A 25,439-nucleotide genomic window follows, 5' to 3' on the forward strand; every position below is an offset into this window, starting at 1 on the left:
TTCTGGAAAAATAGTTCAAGTTTGAAATCCTGCAGTAAAATATGCCTCTTGAGTCCAAATTAGTTGAGAATGTCATGATAAGAAAAACTCAAGACATGAGCCAAATAGCCATGGGATTAAACATTAGACTGCTGCTCTATTGTTCACCAAACCACAATTTTGTAGTATAACGAAACATAAATTACTGATCTTGTTGTTATGACATAGTTTGTGTGTTTTGGGGACTTGAATTGCTGATGACCTGTTATAAACTATATTATGATTAACCCACTTCACATTTAACAAGCTCTTTCCAGTGTATGTGTAAACATAATAAAAGGTTCAGATTGCTTGCACTGTAGGGGCACTTTGCTTGCTTATCCCAGTCCTAAACAGCACAGCTACTGTGGGTTTTTGGAAGCGGTGTGGATTTCACCACCTCATTCAAAACTGTTTTTTATAGACGGTGTCAAAGTTTGATCCAGTCATTTTTACAAGCAGTCCTTTGTCTGCACGCAAAGGACCATTCACTTAAATGAAGTGCTGGGATTTGCCCCCATCGTTATAAATCAGAATGTGATCTGGCTGCACGCTTGCCAGAAATGATTACTTGTGTTAAACTGAGCCAAAAGGCCTGGCTTAAACCTGGTCCACCGAGGGCCAGAAAAAGAAGCATGGTGATTGATGGTGTTTTTCTTCATGCTGGCTTCTGTTTGAACACGCTGGAAAGTAATAACCTTGAACAAGGTAGATTCTGGGTTGTCACTGATGCACTGGTTAAAACAACGCTTTGCTAATGGTCTTTGTGTTGATTCCATCTCCCACCCAGCTAGCTGAGGAGCTGCAGAGCAAGCCACTGAGCAGTGAGATCAGAGAACTGTTGAAACTCCTCTCAAAACCCAATCTCAAGGTGAGGATGTGTTGCACCTACAAAGTACTTTCTGCGTGGGTGTGTGCATCTGCTTCCTCGGGCTGTGTGTGGGGTTGTCCGCTTTAATGAGTATGTGTACTTTTAAGAAGGGATGCAGTGTTAATCAGAAATAGCTGTTGTTAAGAAACACATTTTATGTTGCCCATAAATTGTTATGGTGTTACTGATTTTTATAAAAGGAATTCGGTGGAAAGCCATCACTCGCTCACAACAGATATTCCAAAAAGTACATACTTTGGGGGCTTTTTGGCTTTTTGCTAACTCTCATTACATGTGCTTCATAAATTTATTACAAATGTGCTTTTACTAAGAATTTGTCAGTGGTGCCACTGGTTTGATTGCACCATGTATATAAGTAGCACAACCTGGTACTTGGGACAAAATTCCTGATGGATGTTATTTTTTTTAAAAAAAATATTTTGAAGATTTTCTGCAAAACTCCTGGGGGTTCTCTGTGGTGCTTTTGGGGAACTTGGTAGCTTTTATCGGACAGTAGACTATAGAACCATTGAACCACTCAGGCTGGAAGAAGATTGTTTAGTCCAACACGCTGTTTGAAGCAGGGTCAACACTGAGTTCCGAGCAAGTTGCTCAGGGCTTTCTCCCATCAGACCTTGAAAATGCCCGGGAACAGACATTCCACAAACGCTCTGTGCAGCTTCTTCCAATTCCTAATTATTTTCCTAGTGGAAACTGTTTCCTTATATCCAGTCAGAACCTTCCCTGTTTATCATTGTTAATGCACGCTATCCCATTATTTTTCAACTCTAAAGAGAAGGGAGATGTTAGTGCTCTAGAGCCATGTTGCAATGGTAATTAATGCAGCAGTTGATAAATGTAGAGGAAAACTGAAGAGTGGTCAGGAGCCCTTTTTAAGACAGTTGCTTCTTTACGTTCCCTGTAAAAGAGTGATCTCAAAACATAAGACGCTATGATATCTTCAAAGTGATACAAAATTTTGAAGATCAATTATGCTTCCTTTGTAAAGGATTTTTGCAGTTTGCAAAATAGTTTCCATAGTTTGCAAAGTGACAAGCATTTTTTCTCTGAAATGGTAAGTGATGCCAGTGGTGTATTACAAGAGGAACTGTTGCTGCATCAAATTGCAGAGATCCTAAGCTTCACTGTAGGTACTTCCTTGGTGACTGTCCGTGCATGTTTTGTACTTCTGAAGCTTTAGTGGGTTGAGTATGAAGACAGCTCGTTTGTCACAACTGCATCTCTCCCTCTCCCTTTCTTGCTTTCTCTTTCTCTCCCCCTCTCCTTGCTGTCTTACTCTCCTTCCCTCTCTCCTCCATTCACTCACTCTTGCTGTCTGTTCCTTGGAAGTGGTTAAATGCAATGTGATAATCTTAGCGGGATTTCAGGGAAACAAGTGCCTTCACCTCGGCATGGTTAATATGATTGAACAACTGCAGTAACTTACCAATTGTCTTTTTTTGGCTGCAGGGGGAGATGGCCAGCTGCAGGGTACCAAGCCTGCATGGCCAGACTGCCTAATCCTGCACAAGGCACTCATGTTTCCCTGCCCTGCATGCCTTGCAGGTGTTTGTGTGAGTTGGGGGAAAGGACTGACAGTGTGCATGATATTTTTGCCTATCCATTTTCTTCTCCACCTGCCATCTCATGGCAAATATGCCTGGGAGAGATGGTAAATTATCATGGCTCCCTCCTCCATCATGTTGACCAGGCAAGTGTACTGCATTCAGTCAGAGGCTGTTTACTTGAGATTCCTCTGTTGATTTCCCCTGCTCTGTCTTGGGCAGAAAAGGAAAGGAAGGAAATTGCTGGGACTCAGTATTTCCATTTCTCCCCCAGAGATGCCATCGAGTCTCGTCAGCTGTATCTAAGATTATGCTGTACGTTGCATAAGATTTTCTAGCCCTTCACTATTAGATTGATGGCTGGAGAGGGTTTCTTTGTTTCTTTGTTTCTAGATTCCTGGGGCAAAATGATGTCTAGAACGACTCTTTCCCACACATCTGAAATTGCTTGGGCTAATTGATCCATCTTTTCCAATCATGTTGCATAGGCCTTATCTAAAAACTTGTATGTGGCTTGATTTGGGATTGACTTTAAGGTGGCTTTCCTGACCTGGCTTATAACTGCAGGGTTAGCTGGAGCCAGCAGGAGAGCTTCCACTTCCCTGCAGCTCTGCTTTAATGTTCATGGCACAATGAAGGATGGTTAGGATTAGTTTACTACACTACATCACCGCCTCCCCAAGTTTGGTGGTGTAAAGGGACAGGTTTAGCAAGGTGATTATATCTTCACAGGTTTGGTTAACGTGCCAAAAAATGCTGGGAGAGGTTTCCAGCAACTCTCTGATTAGATGAATATTTCTGTATTTTCATTTTGTGTTACAGAATTGTTTGTTGAATATATTTCTGGGTGTTTGCATCTGATGAGTAAAGCTTTGACAAATCTGGTGTTCATGATTTTCATTCATAGAGATTTGTTTTTAAAGAAGAAATTTTTTCTGAGACAGTTACATTTATGAGACTTGAGATTTTCAAAATGCCCTGAAAGTCATGCCAAGGTTTTGTCAGGTGCATTTTCTTCTGGAAAAAAATAAATTGGACATTTCTGGTCTTTTAAAAACTGGATGCAATATCCAGTGACACTGTTTTTTTTCCTGCTCTAAAATGTGGCATCCTTTACCATAATTATATGAACTAGCAGTGGTTGGGGTTTATCTTTTCTAATTAAAACAGAGCTTTGGAAGTAGAACAGAGCATGTAGCTCTGGGAAACCAAGTGAATTTGTTCATCTGCGTGTGAGATACAGCATTTGCATTCTAGATTTAAAATATAATTGCCGAGTCCCGTGGATGCAGGCCAGCTGCATCTATTCTAAATTTCCAATGTTGAATAAAGACTTACAGTTTACATTCTGTAATCCTGCTCTACCTTGTTAAAGATACCAACAAGTAGAACAGTATTTCCATACCTTAGAACCCAAATCCAGTTGAATGCAGTATTTGGATTTTAAGCAGACCAGAAATCAGCTCTTTGAAATGCATCTTGTTATCTCTTATTTAGAGAGTGCAAGTACAGCGATGTATATAAGCAATGTATATATCTTCAGGTCTTTTCCATCATAACTGCAAGTATGTGATCAAATGTTTGCAATCAGTTGAGGAAGATAACTGTTAATAAATGCTTACACTTCCAGGGTATGTGTATGCAAGTTTAAAAGGTCTGCTGAGTTGGTTAAGAAACAGCTCATGTTTAGCATGTCAAAGTTAGAATGAGGTAAATAACCAGAACTCGATGTACTGAAACTTATATTTCTGTGCTTGTGTTTCTTAAAGCTGTGAGGTATGTGGGGATTTTGGTTGGTTGGTTTTATTAAGTTGCAATAAAATATATACCTTAAAGATACATTAAAAGTATAAACCACAAAGTTATATAAATTCATAGTCAGGCCAGGTGCCATGGTTTAACCCCAGCTGGCAACTAAGCCCCACGCAGCCGCTCGCTCACTCCCCCCACAGTGGGATGGTGGAGAGGGTTGGAAGAGTGAAACTGAGAAAACCCGTGGGTTGAGATAAAGACAGTTTAATAGGTAAAGCAAAAGCCGTGCATGCAAGCAAAGCCAAACAAGGAATTCATTCAGTACTTCCCATGGGCAGGCAGGTGTTCAGCCATCTCCAGGAAAGCCGGGCTCTGTCACACATAACCGTTACTTGGGAAGATAAATACCATCACTCCAAATGCCCCCCGCTTCCTTCTTCCCCCAGTTTATACACTCAGCATGACGTCATATGGTATGGAATATCCCTTTGGCTATTTTGGGTCAGCTGCCCTGGCTGTGTCCCCTCCCAGTTTCCTGTGCCCCTCCAGCCCTCTTACTGGCAGGGCCCAAGGAACTGAGAAGTCCTTGACTTTGTACAGACATTACCAGCAAGAACCAAAATCATCAGTGTGCTATCAACATTGTTCTTACACCAAATCTAAAACACAGCACTGCACAAGCTACTAAAAAGCAAATTAACTCTACCCCAGCTGAAACCAGGGCACCAGGGCATCCTGTGGGCAGTGCTGCGTGGCGCTGGTCTGAATGGTGTTTGGAGCAAGCAAGGGTGTGCTTGGGTGATTTGAAGTGCAGGCAGATCGGGCTTGGATCTGCCTGCTCTAGCTCTCTGTAAATATAATTTAGATTTCTGAATGGGAAATTTCTGTCTTCCACTGCTGTCTCTGTTTGCTGGGTATTGTAGCAGCAGCGCTCACCGACCTTTTCTGCCTTGCAATGGGACAGGCTGTGGAAAGCCTGTGTGCTGGCAGCACCTCCAGGTCTTCCCCGCTTCTGCTCAGGTCTTACAAGGCACACGAGGCTGATGCACCTGTGTAAAGCTTGCTGAGCACAGACCTCACCTACTGGCCTTTCTTCTGATGGATGTTTTGAATTTTTTTTTAATAATTTCCATTTTTTTCCAACATAGGACCTGGTACTTTAAATTAATTGCATATTAGATAATCTGTGTAGTGCTACCACCGATTCCATTATGAGTGTTAGGTAGTGTGGTGTGTCTGCTTATAACCTGACATGAATGAGGAATGGAGGGAGGATTGTGTTGCTGTCTGTAAGGTTTTATTCTGTATAATTCGGGCCAATGGGCTGTATTTGAAGGTGGTAATTCCTCACCTGCGTGCGAGTGGGTACTGCACCCACTCCTGGTTTTTTTCTCAGTTTCTGGAGTAACTTTTTAAGGCTTATAATTCATGAGGTGAAACCATGAATTAGATTATTTTTAGCCCTATTTCAAGCTTACTTTATGAAGGAAGCATTTAGAAGATGGTTTGTGTTTTCAAGATTTGGGTTTTATATTCCAATTTTGTCAATGGACTTACATTGAAGTTATATGATTTTATATGTTTGAATGAAACTTAATGAGGAACTTACATAATAAGCATTGGTGTTCCCCAGGGCTCAGTACTGGGGCCAGTTCTGTTTAATATCTTTATCAATGATCTGGACGAGGGGATTCAATGCACCCTCAGTAAGTTTAGAGATTACACCAAGTTAGGGGGAGTGTTGATCTGCTGGGGGGCAGGAGGCTCTGCAGAGGGGTCTGGGCAGGCCGGACCGATGGGCTGAGGCCGGTTGTATGAGGTTCAACACGGCTCAGTGCCGGGTCCTGCACTTGGGACACAACAACCCCCGGCAGGGCTACAGGCTGGGGCAGAGCGGCTGGAAAGCTGCCGGGCAGAAAAGGCCCTGGGGGTGCTGGCTGATGGCCGGCTGAACACGAGCCAGCAGTGTGCCCAGGTGGCCAAGGCGGCCAAGAGCATCCTGGCTTGTATGTGAAACAGCGTGGCCAGCAGGACAAGGGCAGCGATCGTCCCCCTGCACTGGGCACTGGTGAGGCCGCACTCCATACTGTGTTCAGTTCTGGGCCCCTCACTGCAGGAGGGACGCAGAGGGGCTGGAGCGTGCCCAGAGACGGGCAGCAGAGCTGGTGAAGGGTCTGGGGCACAAGTCTGATGAGGAGCAGCTGAGGGAACTGGCATGGTTTAGTCTGGAGAAGAGGATACTCAAGGGGGACCTTATTGCTCTCCACAGCTCCCTGACAGGAGGCTGTAGGCAGGTGGGGTCGGTCTCTTCTCCCACGTAACAAGCGACAGGACAAGTGGAAATGGCCTCAAGTTGCACCAGGGGAGGTTTAGATTGGATAATAGGAAGAATGTCTTCACTGCAAGGATGTTAAAGCATTGGAACAGGCTGCCCAGGGAGGTAGTGGAATCGCCATCCCTGGAGTTGTTTAAAAAACATGTAGACGTGGTGCTTAGGGACATGGTTTAGTGATGGACTTGGCAGTTCTGGATTAACACTTGGACTTGATGATCTTCAAGTTCTCTTCCAACTTAAATGATTCTATGAATATACCGTTTTCCATGTGTCAAAGAAAGGAAGAAATGTCCTCTAGCTTCCTTGACTAATGACAAGATTAAGGTTACTTAATGTATATTGTAAATACACAACATGTGAAGCTTGACGTAACACTAAACATCTCTCTTACATGAGGCTTTATTGTTTTTGTTTATAACATGAAGATTAGACTGTATAGTGAGTCTGTACATGAGCAAATGATGCTTCTGATTTAAGAGAAGACACTCCTGTGTGTGCTTTTTTAAAAAAATATGAATAATAGCATAAATAAATAAGTATTCTCAGCTTTAATGGTTTATAATTTGGAGAAATTTAAGGAACTTACGTGACAGCAAACAGTTATGTATGCGAAGAGGGGAGTTGTACAAAATTTTCAAAAAAACCGGCAAAAATGTTTTAAATTATGATGCATCAGATAGGCACCAGTGCAATTGAGAGAGATGTCTTTATAGAGTAATTCAGGGGGTTTATGAATCTGGAAGTATTGCTATTGTCTGAGAGCACTACATGTTTCTGTTTTTCTAAAAAAATAGCTATAGTATCTAGAGAGAAAATATTTTTCATTGTCATGCAATTGTATAAATCAGGATATATAATTGGAAGACTAAGATTCAGGTATATAATATATATCTGTTATACACAAATATATATCTATATACACCAAATATATCTAAAAAGGAATTTAATTCTGGATTTCTAATGCATGTCACAATCAAGTTAGCAAAATGGTCTTACCTGTCAAAAGAGATGTAAATGGGAAGAAGGGAAGGGGGCACTAGAGTTATTCTGTCAGTCACAGGGCAGAACCTGAATGCCAGACACTGTAAGGAAAGAGATGTAGTATATATGAAAGAAGATCAAACTAAGAATGAAAGACTTTGAAGCTTACAAATTCTCTTCCACTTTTAAGTAAAAAGCTTTCTTGAATAGTAGCTCTCGGTTCCTGTTATAACAAGCTGGAAAAAGCTTTGTTGTCATATTGAGCATATTTGTTGTCAATTTTTAAAACTGAGACGTGAAAAACTAAACCAATTAACTATAGGAATTTTTAACATTTTAGGCTCTTTTTTTTTGTTGGTGTGGCTGTAAACAAAAAAGACTATAGAAAGAATGGAACATCTTTTATTCCATTGAACAGTGATCTCAGTTACCTAAATTTGAGACAGGCTCAGGATATATTCAGATATTCAGATCTAAATAGCTCTTAACTGTGTTTGCAACAGCAGTTACATTCCTGATCATTCCATATTGAAATGAGCAGTTTACCATTTTAAATTAATCCCTATTTGGGGTCTATTTAGTGTCTTTTAAATTCATACAAAACATGTATTTTGTGGTCACTGGTTTAATGGGCATAACAATTAGTTTATACCACTGTGCTAAAACTACTCTGGAGGATGTTTATCTCTTATGACCCAGAGGAAATTAAGCTTTTTAAATGTCCTAATGCTAATGGTGGTTCTGCCTGTTTTAGTGGAGTTTTTCTTCTGTTTGTGTGTGCTGAAGGGTTTGCCAGCTGCTAGTCTGAAAGGTAAACCAGGTACCTAAACAAGGGTATGAGGCAGGACTGTGAATGACTTCAGCACATCATGATACACAAGAATGTAAAGTATTTGGACCACTTTGGGCACTGTACCTGTAGCTGTAGAGGGAACAAATGGTGGAACATACTTGAAGTATTTTTCTTGGCTTCTCTTTTGTTACCGTAGAATCAACATAATATTGGAAGTAATTTTAAGATAACTTGCAGAGTGAAAGGAAAATCACTTTCATATAACTGGGGATGTTTTCAGATTAATTTATTCATGGGCAACTTCAATGTGCTGTTGAGACAATATATAGATTCTTTAAGTTGTTTTCAGTTTTTTTTAAATTGCTTTCAAATAGCAAAGATACATACCCCAGAAAATTGTAAGTAAGATTTATGATTGCTGTTTTATCTGCTATTCATTTGAGGTGTGCTTGACATCCAGTTTCACAAAGCATAAAAATTTTGCGTTTGTAAACATTATGATCTAATAAGTACCTCAGGCTTTCCTTCAGAATAGAACCAGGAGTTAAACAAAACTAAAACTGCAGATAATGAAGCCAGGGCACTTTGTTTGTGATGGTTTTCCTGCATTTGTTTAGGTTTCTTTAAAAAAATAAATAGTGCTTCTTTTAGCTTGAAGCATACCTTTTTCTGTTGTCCTGTCCTGTCCTGGTTTTCCTGTATTTACTGGGAAGTTTATAAATTCTAGCCTTCATTTGATAAATAACTGCTGATACCATCATATCTGCCATCTGAGGCTTACTAGATTTGCCCAGTGGCCTAATCGAGTGTTCTGATCAAAGTGCTACTTGTTCTGGTAAAAACCCAAACATTTTAAGCCTCTCTCAGCGGAGCCTTGTAAAGCTGCCTTACAGTCACTGGCAAAAATTGACAATATAATTTACTGTGCAGGAAACAGCAGGCATTTTTCTACAAAAACTTCAACGTACAAAGCACTCAAAGAAAATATTGGGCTATCATAATATAAAACAAAATCTGTTATTGCTTTGGAAAGTTCATGAAGCATTTCTTGTAACATGTAATTAAAAAATCTTAATCTAAACTTTGCCTTCTTTCCAACATTTTCTTTGTAACTAGACTTGCTGAGGATTTTCCATCAGGGCCTTTTCATTGAAATATGCAGTTTCTGCAAAGTCAACATTTTCCACTGGAAATTGTTGGGATTTGCCTATAACTTGTTCAGGCTTTCAGTATCTGGAGAACCCAAATACAAATTTTAGGTTAGATAACATCTGAACTACATTTGAGCTGTTAGTATATCCCAGGCACTCGGAGGACTTTTTGGCCCTGTCCCTTGAGAGGCCTGTCTTCCCAAATGCTCTGGGAGACCATTCTCCTTCTCTTTATGATATATTCATGCTTGCACATGATAGCACAAACTACAATATCTGTTCAAGAAGCATAATTTCCCATGATTTATAACTATTTACTCATCAGTGGTCTTTGAGGTTTGCTGGTAGAACTAGTTACAGGAGTTGTGTTCTTATATTAAGAGATTTTACTATACAAATTAGTTTAACTTAATTGATATGGTGAGCTGGAGTACATAGTACTTCATATATCAACTGAAAAGTTACCTACATAATCTTCATTTGCAAAATCATATGCCATTAATTTGTAAATCTGCAAAAGCCTGCTTGATTTTGGATGGTATGCTGTAAAATATCAGCAGTGAGAGAGAAATATTTATTTCCCTCTGAGTAATGTATGCAGATCACTGCAACAATAAGCAAAGACCACAGCACTGATGGTTTGATAACATTGGTTGGATTGGTTGATGGGAACATAGGTGTTCTGGCCATACCAGCCATGAAGCTAGGGGAGAGGAGACAGTGCTGGGGAGACTTTTGTTGGCAACTGAATGAGATCCTTCTGCCCAGTGTTTCCTGCCTTGAAAGTACTTGCCACTGGGATGCCGTCCATCACACATTTTGGCAACCTTGTTTTAAGAATAAAATCTATCTTTGCTCTCTCTTTTTAGCTTTAGACCTTTACTTCCTATTTTCATGTCTGCTTGCACCCATAATTCAAAGGAGGTTTTTAAAGAAAAGGTGGGGAGTCCTGGGAGAATATGTTCTGTCTTTATTTTTGGAATTTTCGTGTTACTGGAATGGAGTAAGCAAAACAAAAATGTAACACAAAATAGTCCTTTTAAAAACAGCAATAAAAGCCTTGATTTTTTTTTTTTTCCACATCTCACAGGCAGAGAACATCAGAAAGCAGTTGTGGCACACTTTTAGTGTGGTAGGAGCTGGCAGAGCATAGAGATAACAACACACAGCATACCCATAAGCATAGGTATAAAATGATGTAAAGGAGCTGAAAGAATACTGCATGAATATATTTAGGTAATAACCATCAGGTTACCCTGGAAATGGTCTCAGGTCCATCCCATGTGATAACTCAGCTGATGTCCAATGGACAGCTTCTCTGTCAATCTTGGATGTATGGATATGAGGTTACTCACTAGTAGCCAACATATAAAAAACAAAGTGAGAGATGTAATAAACAAAAGTGAAGCTAGGCAGGTTGGCAGCAGAAAATAAAAGATTTGAAAGTAAATCAAAGAAGTTCTTTGGTTGTATATACAGACTTTCCCACATGAAGGAGCCACCTCTAACCCAGGTAAGAATGTTGAGTTGCATAGACATAACTACAGCATTCTCATACAGTGTGTAAGAGTTGGCAACATTACTAAAACTGGTAATTTAGGAGGAGGAAAAAATCACTATGGATAAATCACATCCTATTCAAGTAGCAAATCTAGTCAGCTAGTGAAAATGGAGAAACTGCACAATCATACAAAGCAAACAATCCCTTTTTTAGTTGTCAACTTTTTATACTGTTTTTTTCCTTCAGTGGTGCTTTCCTTTGCATTTGCTGGACCATGTTCTATTTGAAGTGTCCATTTACTTACTCAACAGTCTGCTCTTTTCTAGTTTGTTGATGAATCTTCAGTAGTGGTCCAGTATGGTCTCGAAATCTTTTTTTCCCCCCCTTTCTGCTTATTTCTGGGTTTCTAGTCAGTGGCCCAGTGGCAAGACTCTCTTCCCATGATATCTAACTTGTAGATCTGTAAGTATCTTTATCACAAATATTTTAGAAAATTGTAAGCTTTTTTCTTATACCTGCTATTTTGCTGGCTTTGTAAAAAGAATCTTACTATTAAAGAGGCAGAATTTATTCTGTTGCACTACATCTATTTTAATATTTTATAATTCTTTCATTATACCTTTCTAAAGTACTTATAGACAATTTACTTATGTATAATGATGAAGGTAATACTCATTGCAGCTTTTTAGTTCTGCAGAATGATACCTGAATTTAGTGCAATTGATATGGAGAAATACTACTTCTAGTGTTCAGTATGGGAAAAGTCCAAAGCAGGCAAAAGTAATTACCTGAAAAACCAAACCGGTTCAATATTTTTAATTAGACATCCATGTAGTATGAATACTCTGTAGCTAAATTTAAAGACCTCCTTATCATAAACAAATCTATTATATTCTGGAGAACTTAAGTATATCCAGGTTCTTTCAACCTCAAGGAACACTAGATGTTTTACTTTTTAAGACTTTAGATGTCATGCTGTTGTCAAATAAAGGCTGGGTCATTTCTAAAAGGCACTTTCTCAGAAAAGGCAACTGCAACCTCAACTTTTGCTTTTCTTTATTATATTTTCATGTGATCTGGGGGGGGGGAGGTGTCTGCAGGTGGTTTTCAACCAAGAAGATATGCATGCTACTGCTGTAGACAATAACGTCAGGATTCCTTCAAAAAAGGAATTGATCAAGGATTGCCAGGATATTGGAAGAGTGCTCCTGTCTTGGCGTTTTCCACTCTGAAAACCATCTATCTGTGGTCTTGGAAGTTACTTAAATAGGGCTTAAGGCTTCAAGAACACTTTAGCTACATGATTCACATTGTGAATTTAAAACAGACTTTGTTCAGATTCTTCACTATTGATTTAAAATTTGAGCTTATTCTGCCATTATCCACAACTGAGGAAAAACACAGGGCTGTCATCTGGAAGAATATTAACACTTTTACCAGATGACACGGACGGGCTGCATGTTTCTGTGAACACTGAGAACAGTTCAACTTTGGAAGCGTCTCCAGGGGCTGAGAACAATGAGCCAGAGGAAGCAGGAGTCTGAAGATGCAGAAAGTTCACTTTTCTGTTGGCTATTGCCGTCTGGCTACCAGCTGCAGGTAAACCCATCAGTTCAGATTGGTGAATCTGAAATCAAGAAACTGCATTTTCAGGCAAGGAAATTACCCTTTTGTGAAGGGAAGTTCATATAGTCATGAATAAAGTCCACCATAGTAAAGAGAAAGAAGTAATATATACTGAATATTGATCAGACTGAGTTGTTGCTATGCCAAGAACATTATTATATGGTAACATTAAGAACACAAAACCACACATGTACAGTATGTGTTTCAAATAACTGCATCAGAGTAAGATTGGAAGAGAAAGGGATTTAATTGCCAGCTGGACAAGCGCAAGCTAGAGGGCAACTCTGTTTAAAGTACAGATGAGACAGTTGCAAGTATGGAATGTTTTTTCTCTTTTGTACATATTTAACTGCTGTCTTCTCACACACTATATAATTTCTGAGGATTTTGTAGAGAATATCTAGGGAAAATGTAATATTAAGCCTGATTCCGCCCCCCCATGAATTAGTACACCTATGGGTTTTCTGTTTACAAACAGAAAATTATGCTTAAAGTACCTTATTTTATTTTTCTTACCATCACTGTTAAATGTTTCTTTGTCAATGTCAGTTGAATGGTGTAAATGATCTTCAGTAGCAGAAATAAAACGTTCATTTCTTTGGAAGTTAACTGATGTTTTTAATGTTATATGCTGTATCTATTTTAACTTAAGAATTTTGTTTAGAACAGAAAATCTCAGATTTCTGTAGGAAAGTGATTAAGTTATTGCATCATCAGAAGGAACAATACTACTTTTCTGTCCGATAAGTGGTTACTGTAGCTTGTGTACTCACTCACTTGTTCTACTGCAAAAAAGACAAGTAGTTTGCTGTTGTCCCAGCCACTTCAGCAGCACTACCAAGTTTCTCCTGCCTATAGTTTTATTGCTTGCTTCTGCTTCTAGATTATGCTTAATGCTTTAGCTAAGCAGAATTCAGCTAATGTGAGTTGAGGTACTTGTTCTCACCTGCCCTCTTGTTATCTTTTTAACCCTTATCTTGCCTCATGATTAGGGTTGTACATACTCCCTGAGCAGACAGTGGTGGTGGTTAAGACATTGCCATGTGCTGCCCTTTTCTGATGGCTGTTTTACCATCCATTTGCTGGAGAGTGGAATTAGTGGGATGGAATTCATTGGTACCTCAATGTAAAAATTAGTTCATGTATTCAAGATAGCAGGTTTGAAGGCGTAATTCTCCTGTAGAATAAGAAAGGTTGTTCCTGCCCCTCCTCACCTAAATTATCCTGCTTTTTCCAGCTTAATTTTGTGCTGCTTACCAATTGTTTTTTAAAAGCATAGCTTGATTCTGAACCTTGTATTTTTATCCCTTTCTTCAAACTGTTCTCAAGTTAGATTGTTTTTCTGTGCCTAGAGCCTGTATACCATCACCATTATGCAACTTTCTGCTGGTTTTATTCTCCTGCTGTCTAAATTCTTGCCCATGTGTGGCTGCTATGACTCCTATGCTTTTCCTTCTGTTCTGATGCTCTTGACAGCTTTCCTTCAGTGGGTTCAGTCTCCTCCCAGCTCTTTCAGCTTTCTTTCGCTGGATGACTTCACTCGCTTGTTTTTAACTTTATGCAAGTTACTCATAAATCAGTCTTTCCAGTCTTGAATAACTTTCTCCACAAACATTTAAATCTTGTCCCTTTGTATTTCTTCTGTAACCTTATCACAAAGGAAAACATAATACGGCAGGAGGTCTTGAGGGGATGAGCTCTGCCAGGTGATTTCCGGGACACGTTGCTGTGGTTGCCGATGAAGTTACTTTGCTCCTCCAGTGTAACTCCTCTGTCCAGCCTCAGTGGAATTTACGTCACCAAAGCAAAGCACAGAGATGGGCAAATGTCTCTGGCTTACCTGGTAGAGTTCAAGCTGAACTGCCAGGGAGGGTGGCTGGTGCTAATGACAGCAAAATCATGGACCGTTTTGTTCCATTTTGCTGGGTTTGCTGCCAGGGCAGTAATCTACTCCATAGACAAGGTAACCGGCAGCTGGGTTGGCAGTGTCACAGTCTGCTGCAGCTGTTGGCTTTCATAATGGTTGAGTCCCTGCACATTTTATGTTGATAATCTTGACTATTAATTTTTCTTTTTTTTTCCAAATACCATGAAGAGGCTGCTTTTGTTTCTTTGTCCGTTATGTCTTGCATCTTTATTTAATTTACTGTTTTCTAAAATGTTTTTCTAGAGTAGTAAATGCAAACTATTTCTGAAAAGTAAAGCTTAAAATTATATATATATCTATATAATTATTTTTTAATAATGAAAATGTTAAAGCATAAGGAACACTGTTCATGAGTCAGTGGCTACTTGGGGTATTTGTACTCTTACAGATCTCAGAATATAAACAGAAGGACAAAATAATACAAAATTTGTCATTGTTTTAGAGGAGCAAAAATGTAGACAGTGTAGTTACATGATACACGTATTTCAAAATATAGAACTGTTTTCATTAATAACATTCTCAATTTAAATAAACATTTAAAGTTTCAGAACTGTTAAGAAAAAGAACTTTGAATGTTTCCAATGTCAGATTTTCTTTGTGTAAGTTGATAGTGTACAATTTCAATTTATAAACTGTGAAATGATCAGCGATAGCTATAGTATGAAAAATAGAGCAGTAGTTATTAGACTTTTCAGAGGTCTGATGAAAGTATTCATTTCCAACTAGATCATGTCTAAGAATTTAGCTGAACATCAATATTTATATTTAGGTAGTGCAGGAGTTTGAATTATACCTTCTTTCAAGTTCTAAATATGGACCGTGTTTACATTAGTGAATCATAAGCATAGAACTTAGAGCTGAAATAAAATCTTTTTCTCCAGAGGTGCTTAAATATACATGACCCAAATCTTGGACCATGCGTGCATAGCTCTGAAGAGCTGTGTATTTGAAAACAAAACCAGAACATTAAAAAACCCCAGTTTCATCTGTACTTTTCACAGTTTCTTGTGATAGGTAAAAATTAGTATCATGGAAGTAAGTTGATTCCTTCTTATGTACAAAAAGAGAACATTATTGCCTTTACATTGCCTTGTGCATTTACTGCACAATTATTCTGGGTAAATCTTGTTCATCATAGGATCCAAGTTTCATTTCTTGGCACTTGTCGTTTGTTTGCTTTTAAAAAAGTCCCAGCCTTTTCTATAAAAGTCTAGTCTGATGCATAGTTTTTTTGAACTAAGGGTACATTGTATTAACTGCATGGTACAAAGAGGCTGCTGAAGAAATGTCCCTTTACTCTGTGAATATGGTCTTTTCTTCATGTGTTCAGAGCATACGGAAGTTGTTTTGAGGATAGGCCCTGGCCACTTCTATTTGAATACATTAAATGAAATAAAAATGGCTTTATAATTTTGTTTGCAGTTCAATCATTACCCAATGTCTATGCTGCTGACTATTTCAAGAGCAACTACAGTGGATAGTCATGTGCTAGAAGAAGCAATGATGGAAGGCAATCAGGAAATAAATCTTAGCATGTTCAGTGTATAGCATTAGTAAGTTTGTGATGGCAGAAGCTCTTCTGGAAGCTTGACTGAGAAAAGACACAATTTCTGGCATTCATACTTTTATCTAAAATATGCATCTTTGCACTGAGATAAAGTAGCACCAGAGTCTGAGGAAAAGATATATTGAAAACTGTAGTACATTGTGGTTTAATATGATTTTGGGGAGGAGGAGGGAAGTGGTTGATAAGTTCCAGTTGTGAGTGAAGAAAAGCATGATGACTACTAGACACTGATTGGCATTGGTTCTTAATACTTGGGCTGCATCGGTTTTTTTGCATGTGGTGTCCAGGAGCCTGGTCTGGCAGTCAGAGCAGGGAAGTATCTTATTAACACTGGTGGCATAATTCAGTGTAGTAGTGGACGGAATCTGTTTTGCAAGTTTCATTGTCAAGGGTAGGTTCTTTTGAATATGTTTTAAGTTGCTGCCTTTTACTCTGGAAGTGGTGCTTTAGATTATTTTCATCTGTTTTTTCTATCTGCCTGAGTGTTTTTAAACTGCAATATAGAACCTCATTAAAATGAACCAGTCCATGAATGAGCCCAAGCTTTATGTGGAAAAACGTAATTGCAGAAGACTAGTTTCAGAAGTCTTAACTGTAAGTAGCCTGAAGTAAAAGCAAACACTACTTTTGTTTTAGTGTATCTTTGATATTTCACATACATCTTTAAAGGACTGCATGTGATTGCATGGCTTTTACATATGTAATGCTTCATAATACACATTTCCAGGAGGAATGTGGAGGAATAATTGCTAGACTGAGGTTTTTAGCTCAGATCTAAAGTAAAACTAATCTGTGGTGGGAGGGAGCTGGTAATTCCTGACGATAAGTAGTACAAATTCATAATTGTGTCTTGGGAAGAAACCCAGAAATAACTAGAGTATGTTGCCATGTTTTTATCAAATTGTACAATATGCATAGAAATTAGTAAGACAATAGCAAATTCTCATGAAGCAGGCATGAACTTCCTCTGGATTTATTTTGTTGAAGACCTGATTTTGAATTTAAACTTCAGAATTTTAAGATTACCATACGCTTTTTGCCTTCTGCTTTTGACATGATAGGTTGTAGCATTGCCTGGAAATTGTTTTCTGTTGCTACAGTCTCCTCCATTCAGGAAAAAAATCCTGGGATAGCATAATGGAAGTGCCATGCTTTTCAGAACGTTTGTGTTATCCCTGAGAACATACAGTTTCTGGTAATTCGTATACTCAGTCTAGTATTATCTGTCTTTTATTAAGTAGCAAGTAAACTGACATCAGAAAAATGTAGCCATTTTCTGTTCTGCATTAAGGAGTTTCTTCTTAAGCATTATTATAATAGATTCATTATTACAGTCATTGGTATGATATTTTCATGGTGCTTACAAGGTTGGTGTGTTGTGCTTTATCCTAAACGTCTCAATGTTTTCCAAAATGCTGTGTTTTTATTGCAGAGGCTATCAATTTATACTTCATGTATTTCTGCTATTCAGACTATAACTTCTGTAACATTGAATCTTTGGGGAAAAATATCACGTCAAAATTTAAAATATTCCAAGTATTTAGGAGCAACTACGTGAAATGAGAAGCAACTGAAAACAATCAATAGAATGATACATATAGCTGTTGCTCTTATTCCTGCTATAATTCATAGGGTTTGCTATGAAAATAAAACATTACTTAACCATTTTTCCCCAGTTTAAAAGCTACTACAAATAATGAGGACTTTCAAAATAAAGAAATTCTGTGCATTTTAGATTATATAGCTGAGATTTTTTTAGAGCCTTAGAATGAGCTTTCTAACTTCCACTGAATTTTGAGTCTTGAATCTTAAAAATATTTGAAGTAAGGTCTTTTTAAATTTCTGCAAGTTCATAAATTATTTTCAGAACTGAACCTTTTGTCCACCTCTTTGAGGCTTTTTTTTTTAAAATTCTCTTGTTCAAGCTGTGCATGAACTGGTGAAGCAACAGAGAAAGGAGGCAAGGCCATGCAACAGGTGGTTGATAAGCACCTGCCTGAACTAAATTATTTCAGCAATATGCTCCTCAATCTCTGTCATGAATTCCACAATAAATTAAAAATTCCTAACTTAATTTGGAGCTCATATGAAAGGGAGCTGGTATGAAAGGGATCCAGTTACCAGGTAAGCTTCCAGAGATCCTCTGAAGGGAATGGTTGGGCAACAGCTTAATGTTATGCATCTCATGCTTGAACAGAAGTACTGGAAGATACTTGTTTTGCTTATATGTTTCATAGGACTGCTTACTGTATCGAAGAAACTGTTTATCTAGAACAAATAGAATTATGTTCTTTAGGAGACTTAGTTTTTTTCCTGTTCAAATGTCTTGTAATTTCAAGCTGATGTGCAAAGCACTTAATATGTTCATGTGTCTGAAGATATTGTTCTGTATCCACAGTTTGCTAGATGAATACATTGTGTATATGAAAATGCATACTTTATGGAGGAGTTTCATCAGTCTGACGTGTTAAAATTGCAAACAAGAATGATATTCAATCTACATGCATCACGCTAGTAGGGTCAGGCTATAAATAATATGCTCTGCTTTGTCTTTCATGAACTTTTGAGGTGCCAGATAATATACTCACTATTAATCTTTCCAGGCTTTGCTGTCTGTACATGATACTGTTGCTCAAAAGAACTATGATCCTGTCTTGCCCCCCATGCCTGATGATATTGATGAGGAAGAAGATTCAGTTAAAATAATCAGGCTTGTCAAAAACAGGGAACCATTGGTAAGTAACTCCATCTTCTGTTTTGGGGTTTTGAGTTTGTGTGCAGAGTGGGGAGTGTTCAGATTTGAATGGGTGATGTTAACTTGAAATGTGAATAGATGGACATTTTTACATATTCATAACATTCAACAATACACTTGTGACTTCCATTTGCAGTCACTATTAGTAGAGCATATGACATGAATAATAAGAATCTGGTCATTCGTGGTGTTTCAGCATTATATATGTGGGCCAGGCTGAGCATTTATCTAAATAATATATTCATCTTTTATCTTGAATTCAAATCATGAACTTGTTTTAAAATGAGAGAGGGAGAACAAATCCCCAAAGAAGTCCTGACCTTTGTTGTGAACTGTGCCTGTTAGCATTCATCTAAAAAAATGTGACCTTTTGATACACTGAAAAGGAAGCATAAAAACATATTTTAAAATACTTGAATTGAAATCTGGGCAAATTTAAGATGTCTGTTGTTGTACTTTGGATTATGAATACTAGAAAGTTAATATCTTCATAGGGATATCTGGAAAAATGAAAGGACTAAACCTAGGTTGTATTACAAGAATATTAAAATGCTTTACTGATTTGGTTATTTTTATTTGCTGTAGAGTGGGAGTCATCTTGTATAAAATTTAACTATTTTTTTTACTTCTGCAAACCAGTAAGAGCTTTGTTTTATATTATACTGGATATTTGTTTTAATGGATAGCAATCCTGAAGAAAGATCTGCAAAGTTACTTTGAGAAAGCATGATTTTGTACTTGAGATGACAGTGGGAGAGTGATGCCTCCGTTAGACATACAGGGGTAGCTTGTCCCATAGTAGTTATCTTGCTATCACTCTTATTCTTGATGGATTTCTGGGATCAATAAACAAGAAATAAGTTTTGGTATTGACTGGCTGTAGATGCCCATGGGCATAATTAAAAGTTTGACCATATGGAAAGCTTTTACTTTGCTTTAACATATTAAACTTCTTTTTCCCCCCCAAATAGTTGAATCACAACTTTAAGATTTCCTGAGGGTTTTTTATCAAAGAAATTCTTTGAGAGAGTAAACAAACTTGCTTTAGGATATAATATCAGACTATTAATTCTGAAAGATATGGAGAAATTTGAACATATAGTGTGAAATTAGTTCTAATTGGGAAGCTTATTTTTAGTGTTAATGATAACACTCTTGTTTTTTCTTGAATTTGTCAGAAAAATCTTAATAAAAATCTTAATTTACATAGTTTCATGTTTCAAACATGATTTTCTACTAAGACTTTTGTGAGTTAAATACTGTCAGTTAAAAGTACCTCAAAATGGATTGGATAAATAGCAACTCTGAAAACAAATCAGAGATTTTTTGAAAACTTCCATGATACATACACAGGTTTTTGAAATTTTAATCCTTCTGAAAGGGACACACAGAATTGTCTAAGCCAAAGGTTATCCTTGGACTGTTCCTCAAATTCCACTCTTGCTCATTCACTCCGGCGGGATAATAAACTCTTCAAGATACCAGTGTGCCTGCTGTGGTTGAACCCTGGCTGGCGCTCAGTTCCATGCAGCTGCTCACTTACTTTCCCTGGTGGGATGGGGAAGAGAATCAGAAGGATGAAAGTGATAAAAGTCGTGGATTGGTATCAAGATGGTTTAATAGGTAAAGCCAAAGCCACACATGGAAGCAAAGCAAAACAAGGGATTCATTCACTGCTTCCCGTGGGCAGGCAGGTGCTCAGCCATCCCCAGGAAAGCCGGGCTGCAGCACACCTAATGGTTACTTGGGAAGACAAATGCTATCGCTCCAAACATACCCCCTCTCTTCCTTCCCCCAGTTTTATTGCTGATCATGACATCAGATGGTACGGAATGTCCCTCCGGTCAGCTGGGGTCAGCTGTCCCGGCTGTGCCCCCTCCCAGCCCTGTGTGCCCCCCCAGCCCGCTCGCTGGTGGGGGGGTGAGAGGCAGAAAAGCCCTTGGGGCTGCACAAGCCCTGCTCAGCAATAACAAAAACATCCCTGTGTTATCAACACTGTTTTCACCATGAATCTAAAATATAGCCCCATATGAGCTGTCATGAAGAAAATTAACCCTATCCCAGCCAAAACCAGTACAATCCCTTAGGATGTGCATCCACACTTAGCATGTCTTGTGCTAGGGAGGTAACAGAAAGGATTTTTTAGAGCTTTCTTTTACTAGACAGGATGGCAGCCATAGAAAATACAAAAATGTGAGAGAATTCAGTTTTTCAGTTCTAAGACTGCTTAGTTTATTTTCCAAGGCAAAAACAGCCTTACAATGGAGTCTGTGATAGACCCATTAGCAAGAAGAGGCAAAGGGCAGATGCTAATTGCAGCCTACAACTACTTGAGAGTGGGGAGCTCTCAAGGACAGTAGAGTCAGACTCTTCTCAGCAGTGAAAGATGCTAAAACATAGAGCAATGGCCACAAGTTGCAGCCTTGGGAGGTTTAGACTGAGAATTAACAGAAGTATTTCATTAGGTGGGAAGTCCAGCACTGGTGCAAACTAACTGGACGTGTGGAATCTCCAGCCTGTTCCATAAGGCAATGGCTGACCTGGTCTGGCATTGGCAGTAGCCCTGCTCTGAGCAGGAGATTGGTCTGAATGACTTCCAAAAGCTGTCCTTTAACCAATGTTTCTAAGATTGTACCGTATCTGCATGGTAAAAGAGTGTTTGTGGTCTTTTTAAATCCCCAGCCTATCTTGATGTTTTATTTTTGTTGGAGAAGAACTTATAGTGGGTTCTGTTTTGCATGTTTCTTGTTCTCCAGGAAGACCTTGAGGAATAGTGTATAGCATCCTCCTCCTGTCCATAACCCACCTTCAATCCATCTTAACATTCTTAATGTTAACATCAAACATTAATTTCTTTGTGGCAGATTTATACTGGCTTATTATGACACTATCACCACAATACATAATAAACCTATTATTTGTGTCCTTGTCTTCCCTAGATTTCCCCCCACTTAAGTAGCAGTGAGAAGGAACATGGATAGTAATTCAGATAAGGTCTTACCAAAATACGGCACAGCAGAATAAAGACAAGTTTATACTAGATATATTAGATCTACTGCGTTTATGCTTCCTGAAGTTATTTTACTAAAGAAAGGATATGCCATGATCTATGTTTACTAAACTATTTAAAATGTCATTTCCTATTTATTTTCATGTCTTTTTATGCTGGCTTTTCCTTCAGAGCTTGTTCTAACGTCTTGGATATTCTAAGTACAGATCAAAGTAGTCTCTACTTGTTCAGTTTATCTATTCACTATTCTGCAGTCAAAAAGTCTGACTTCCACTTGCATCATCGTATCAGGATTCTTCTCCTAAGCTTGAGATTGGTGGTACCATACAGAATTTTTTCTGGGGTGGATAGTGCCTGGTTTCTTGACTAAAAGATACTGAGCTCTTTGAATGTTTCTTTCACCTCGGATACATTCTCATTCTCTTTGTACACAAAGAGTAGAGACTGTTCTTCTGCAAAGCAGTAAGCTTTACGTCAGTTGCACGCCCTGGATGTTCTTGAATTGGAGATCTCCTTTGGATGACTTTCAACAGTAGCCTCTGTGAAGCAAATTAGGCGCTCTTAACTTCTTTGAAATATATCTAGTGACGATTTTTATATAAAACTGTACCACATTTCCTCTTGTACTTGTTCTTGCTTTTCTCAGAGTTAAGCACCTCACTGGTGTTCTGAGCTGGTGTTAATCACATATTAACGAAGCCTGAGTTCCCAGGAGGAATCATCTCAAAAAAGAGGGAAGCACATGGTTTGTGGGATGTTCTGTTGGCAGATTTCATAAGTTCAGAAGTCAGTGCTGAACTTCCCTCCAGTTTTTTGGGAGAGATGATTTAAACTTTTTGTTAATCCTTCCACAGGTGGGGTTCGTTGGGTTGTGGATTTTCTCCCCGCCCCCCCCTAAATGCTCTATTAGTAAGTGCCATTCTAGCAGTGTCTTGCTCAAGCAAGGTGAAATTGTGTGAGGAGGTTTTATCTGAACAAAGTAATTTAGAACATCTCTGAACCTTACATAAAGAGGAGTAGAAACATCTCTTTTCAGAGACAGTCCAAAATTTACCTGGCTACACTTAGGCTTTTTATCAGATAGCTTGGAGGGTTTTTACTTATGCCTACCTCTCCAGGGCCTTTTCAGCCACTGCCATGTTCCTGGTTAGCATTTCTGATATCCAGGATGTACAACCACACTACCAGAAGTTCAGTTCCTGGCCTGTCACTACTTCCAGCTCCCAAATGATATTCCAGGCTTGTTACAGTTACATAGTCGTGCAGTTACTCTTAACAAGATGCTGCTTCATGTTAAGATGGTTGCTGCTTTGTCACACAGATTCATTTCACGTAAATTTAGCCATTTGAAAACTAATCTGTGCTGTATCTATAGCCAAGAGAAAAATAGGCAGCTCCAGAGAATGAACTGTGCTGTCTTAAGATTCCTGCCTTAATGAAAGGATGATTCTTTCTCCAGAGCTGCCCATTTCTTTTCATTACCTATAGGAGGAACCTAGACACTTAGTTTGAACAAGATACCTGATTTCCGTAGCTGAACTTGGGTGAAATTAATTGTGGTGATTTGAGAGTTGTATACATGTCCCTGCCCATGCAGAATCTGCAACACTGGCTCGCCTCTTACTCTGAGTCCCCACAGGTTAGTTCTTATTAGTGAATGAACCCAACTGTTTTATATGTGGGATTAATTTGAGTGCAGGGACAGCTTTAGTGTGCATAGTCTGATGTAAGCGGGCATCAACCTTTAAATAACTTTTCACTCTATGACAGATAACTGGTATTCGTATTTTCAATAGAGAATGAATTAAAATAAGGCTTATTGAAGTACTTATTTGCATTCAATATCTGCATGTGCTTTTGTTTAACAGAAAGGTATGCAAAAATATTACTGATTTATCGAACTCTCTTATTAGTAATTTATTTTACAGGCTGGTCTTTCTTTCTTTAAAATTAAAGGATTATAATGTTTATATTCTGGACCCAGCAGATAAATGGATGAACTAATAAAGCTCACATCTGTGAAACCCTGGGTGATGCTCACCAATCAGTGTTGCTACATTAAAAATGAAAAGAAAAAAAGAACAACCCAAAAACCAGTGACAGAGCCTTGCTGAAGGAGCTTGTATTATTTTTAGTGCTTTTGCATGGTATACCTTTAAACATTTTCTCAGTCTGATCACCATATGGCTCCCAAACTCCTTATTTTTCCCTTTAAAAGTATTTTAAACTGAGCTATGCTATTACATCTGTATATGTCTCATTTAGGGTAACTTACACTTTTGGCTCACAACACTGAAAATATTTTCCAGCTCTCAAGGTCCAGTCTAACCTTCTTCCATTTTTAAAGCTCTAAATGAGGAGCTGCACTGCACGTGTAACTGAAAGTACTGGAGCTGAACATCTCATAAGGAGAAATTCTTGCCAGATTATATATACCTCATAGTTTAAGCAGTGCTGGCAGCAGTACAAGAGAAGCTGCTTTTTCAGAAGATCAACTTTTCGGGTTTTCAGAAAGAAATCCGCTTGTGTTTGATGATTTCTTCTTAAGTGTTCTAAATTGGGAGGGAAGGGGAATTTAAGGAACCCCTTTTTTTCTTTCTGTACTATGGGCACAGGAAAAATACATAAACTCAAGAAGTGCTCTTCACGGGCCTGCCCATTCACTTTGAGCTTGCCACGGAGGGGTTATTGAGAGTGAGCTAACTTGGGTTAAATAATTTCCCTGTAGACTCCAACTTGATTTTGTGCTTTGTTTGAAGATTCCAATTTACCTGTTATCTTTACTGGGGCATCTTCCAAATCCACTAATATTTGCTAGGAAAATTCATTTTGTGCCATTAGCGATAACCGCATAGAGCATGAAGTGACTATTCCACTTGGACAAGAGCCTTATTGTTACTCCAAGATGCTGTCTGGGCCAATACTTTGGTCTTCAGTCACACACAAGCTTTTTTCTAGGGTCTGTCTAAAACCAAGGTGAAGTACCCATTCTCAGACATCAGCACTGGGCAGGGATAGCTGGGTGATCACAGGGGCAGGCTGTCAGTCATCGCTTGCCTTTTGTATTCAGTGGCATTTAGTAGTGTTGACTTCTAGGTAAAAGGCATAAAGCCTTTCTCTGCAAGGTTTTTTCCCTGATTAATTAGGAGAGCCTCTCTTTTATATGGAAAACATACTGGAGATGTCCTGTATTTATATTTAGCTCGAGCATCCTAATGGAGCTTTTTTTCTTTTTGATTGATATTTTCAGAAAAAAGATGCTTTTTTTTTTTTTTTTCAGAAAAACAGATGTAACTTTCCAGTTATTAATAATAAACTTCAAATTAATAGCTGTTGCTGCAAGGTCAGAACTTATTATTGAGATACAGGCTGGAGAGGTTAATGCTTTTAATATGTTCCTAATGGTATTGCAGTTCTTCTTGCACAGAAGTCTTAACGGTGAGGTTTTTAAAAGTGCGATTAGCTGCAGCTAAGTCTTTATCTTTTTGAAACTTTCAGACTAATTCAAAACTGTAATATAAACAAATGCTTACTGATATAAATATATTATAAATAATACATGAGAATAAGGCTGGCAGATTGCAGAC

At 38.5% G+C, this 25,439-nt stretch overlaps 1 protein-coding gene across 5 annotated transcripts in view; it reads left to right on the forward strand.

Annotated features, from left to right (window-relative positions):
* MPP7 (membrane palmitoylated protein 7) overlaps positions 1-25,439 on the forward strand; it is a 157,633-nt gene that overhangs the window by 91,038 nt on the left and 41,156 nt on the right. For 4 of the 5 annotated variants that reach the window (XM_037385049.1, XM_037385051.1, XM_037385050.1 and 1 more), the window contains 2 exons: positions 809-889; positions 18,691-18,822. In XM_037385049.1, the coding sequence (XP_037240946.1) occupies positions 809-889; positions 18,691-18,822 (213 nt within the window). Of the gene's footprint in view, positions 1-808; positions 890-16,576; positions 16,682-18,690; positions 18,823-25,439 lie in introns of those variants that run through there. The other variant, XM_037385053.1, reaches the window with a different exon arrangement.

Source organism: Falco rusticolus, chromosome 4 (assembly GCF_015220075.1).
Source record: "Falco rusticolus isolate bFalRus1 chromosome 4, bFalRus1.pri, whole genome shotgun sequence".
Taxonomy (NCBI): Eukaryota; Metazoa; Chordata; class Aves; order Falconiformes; family Falconidae; genus Falco; species Falco rusticolus.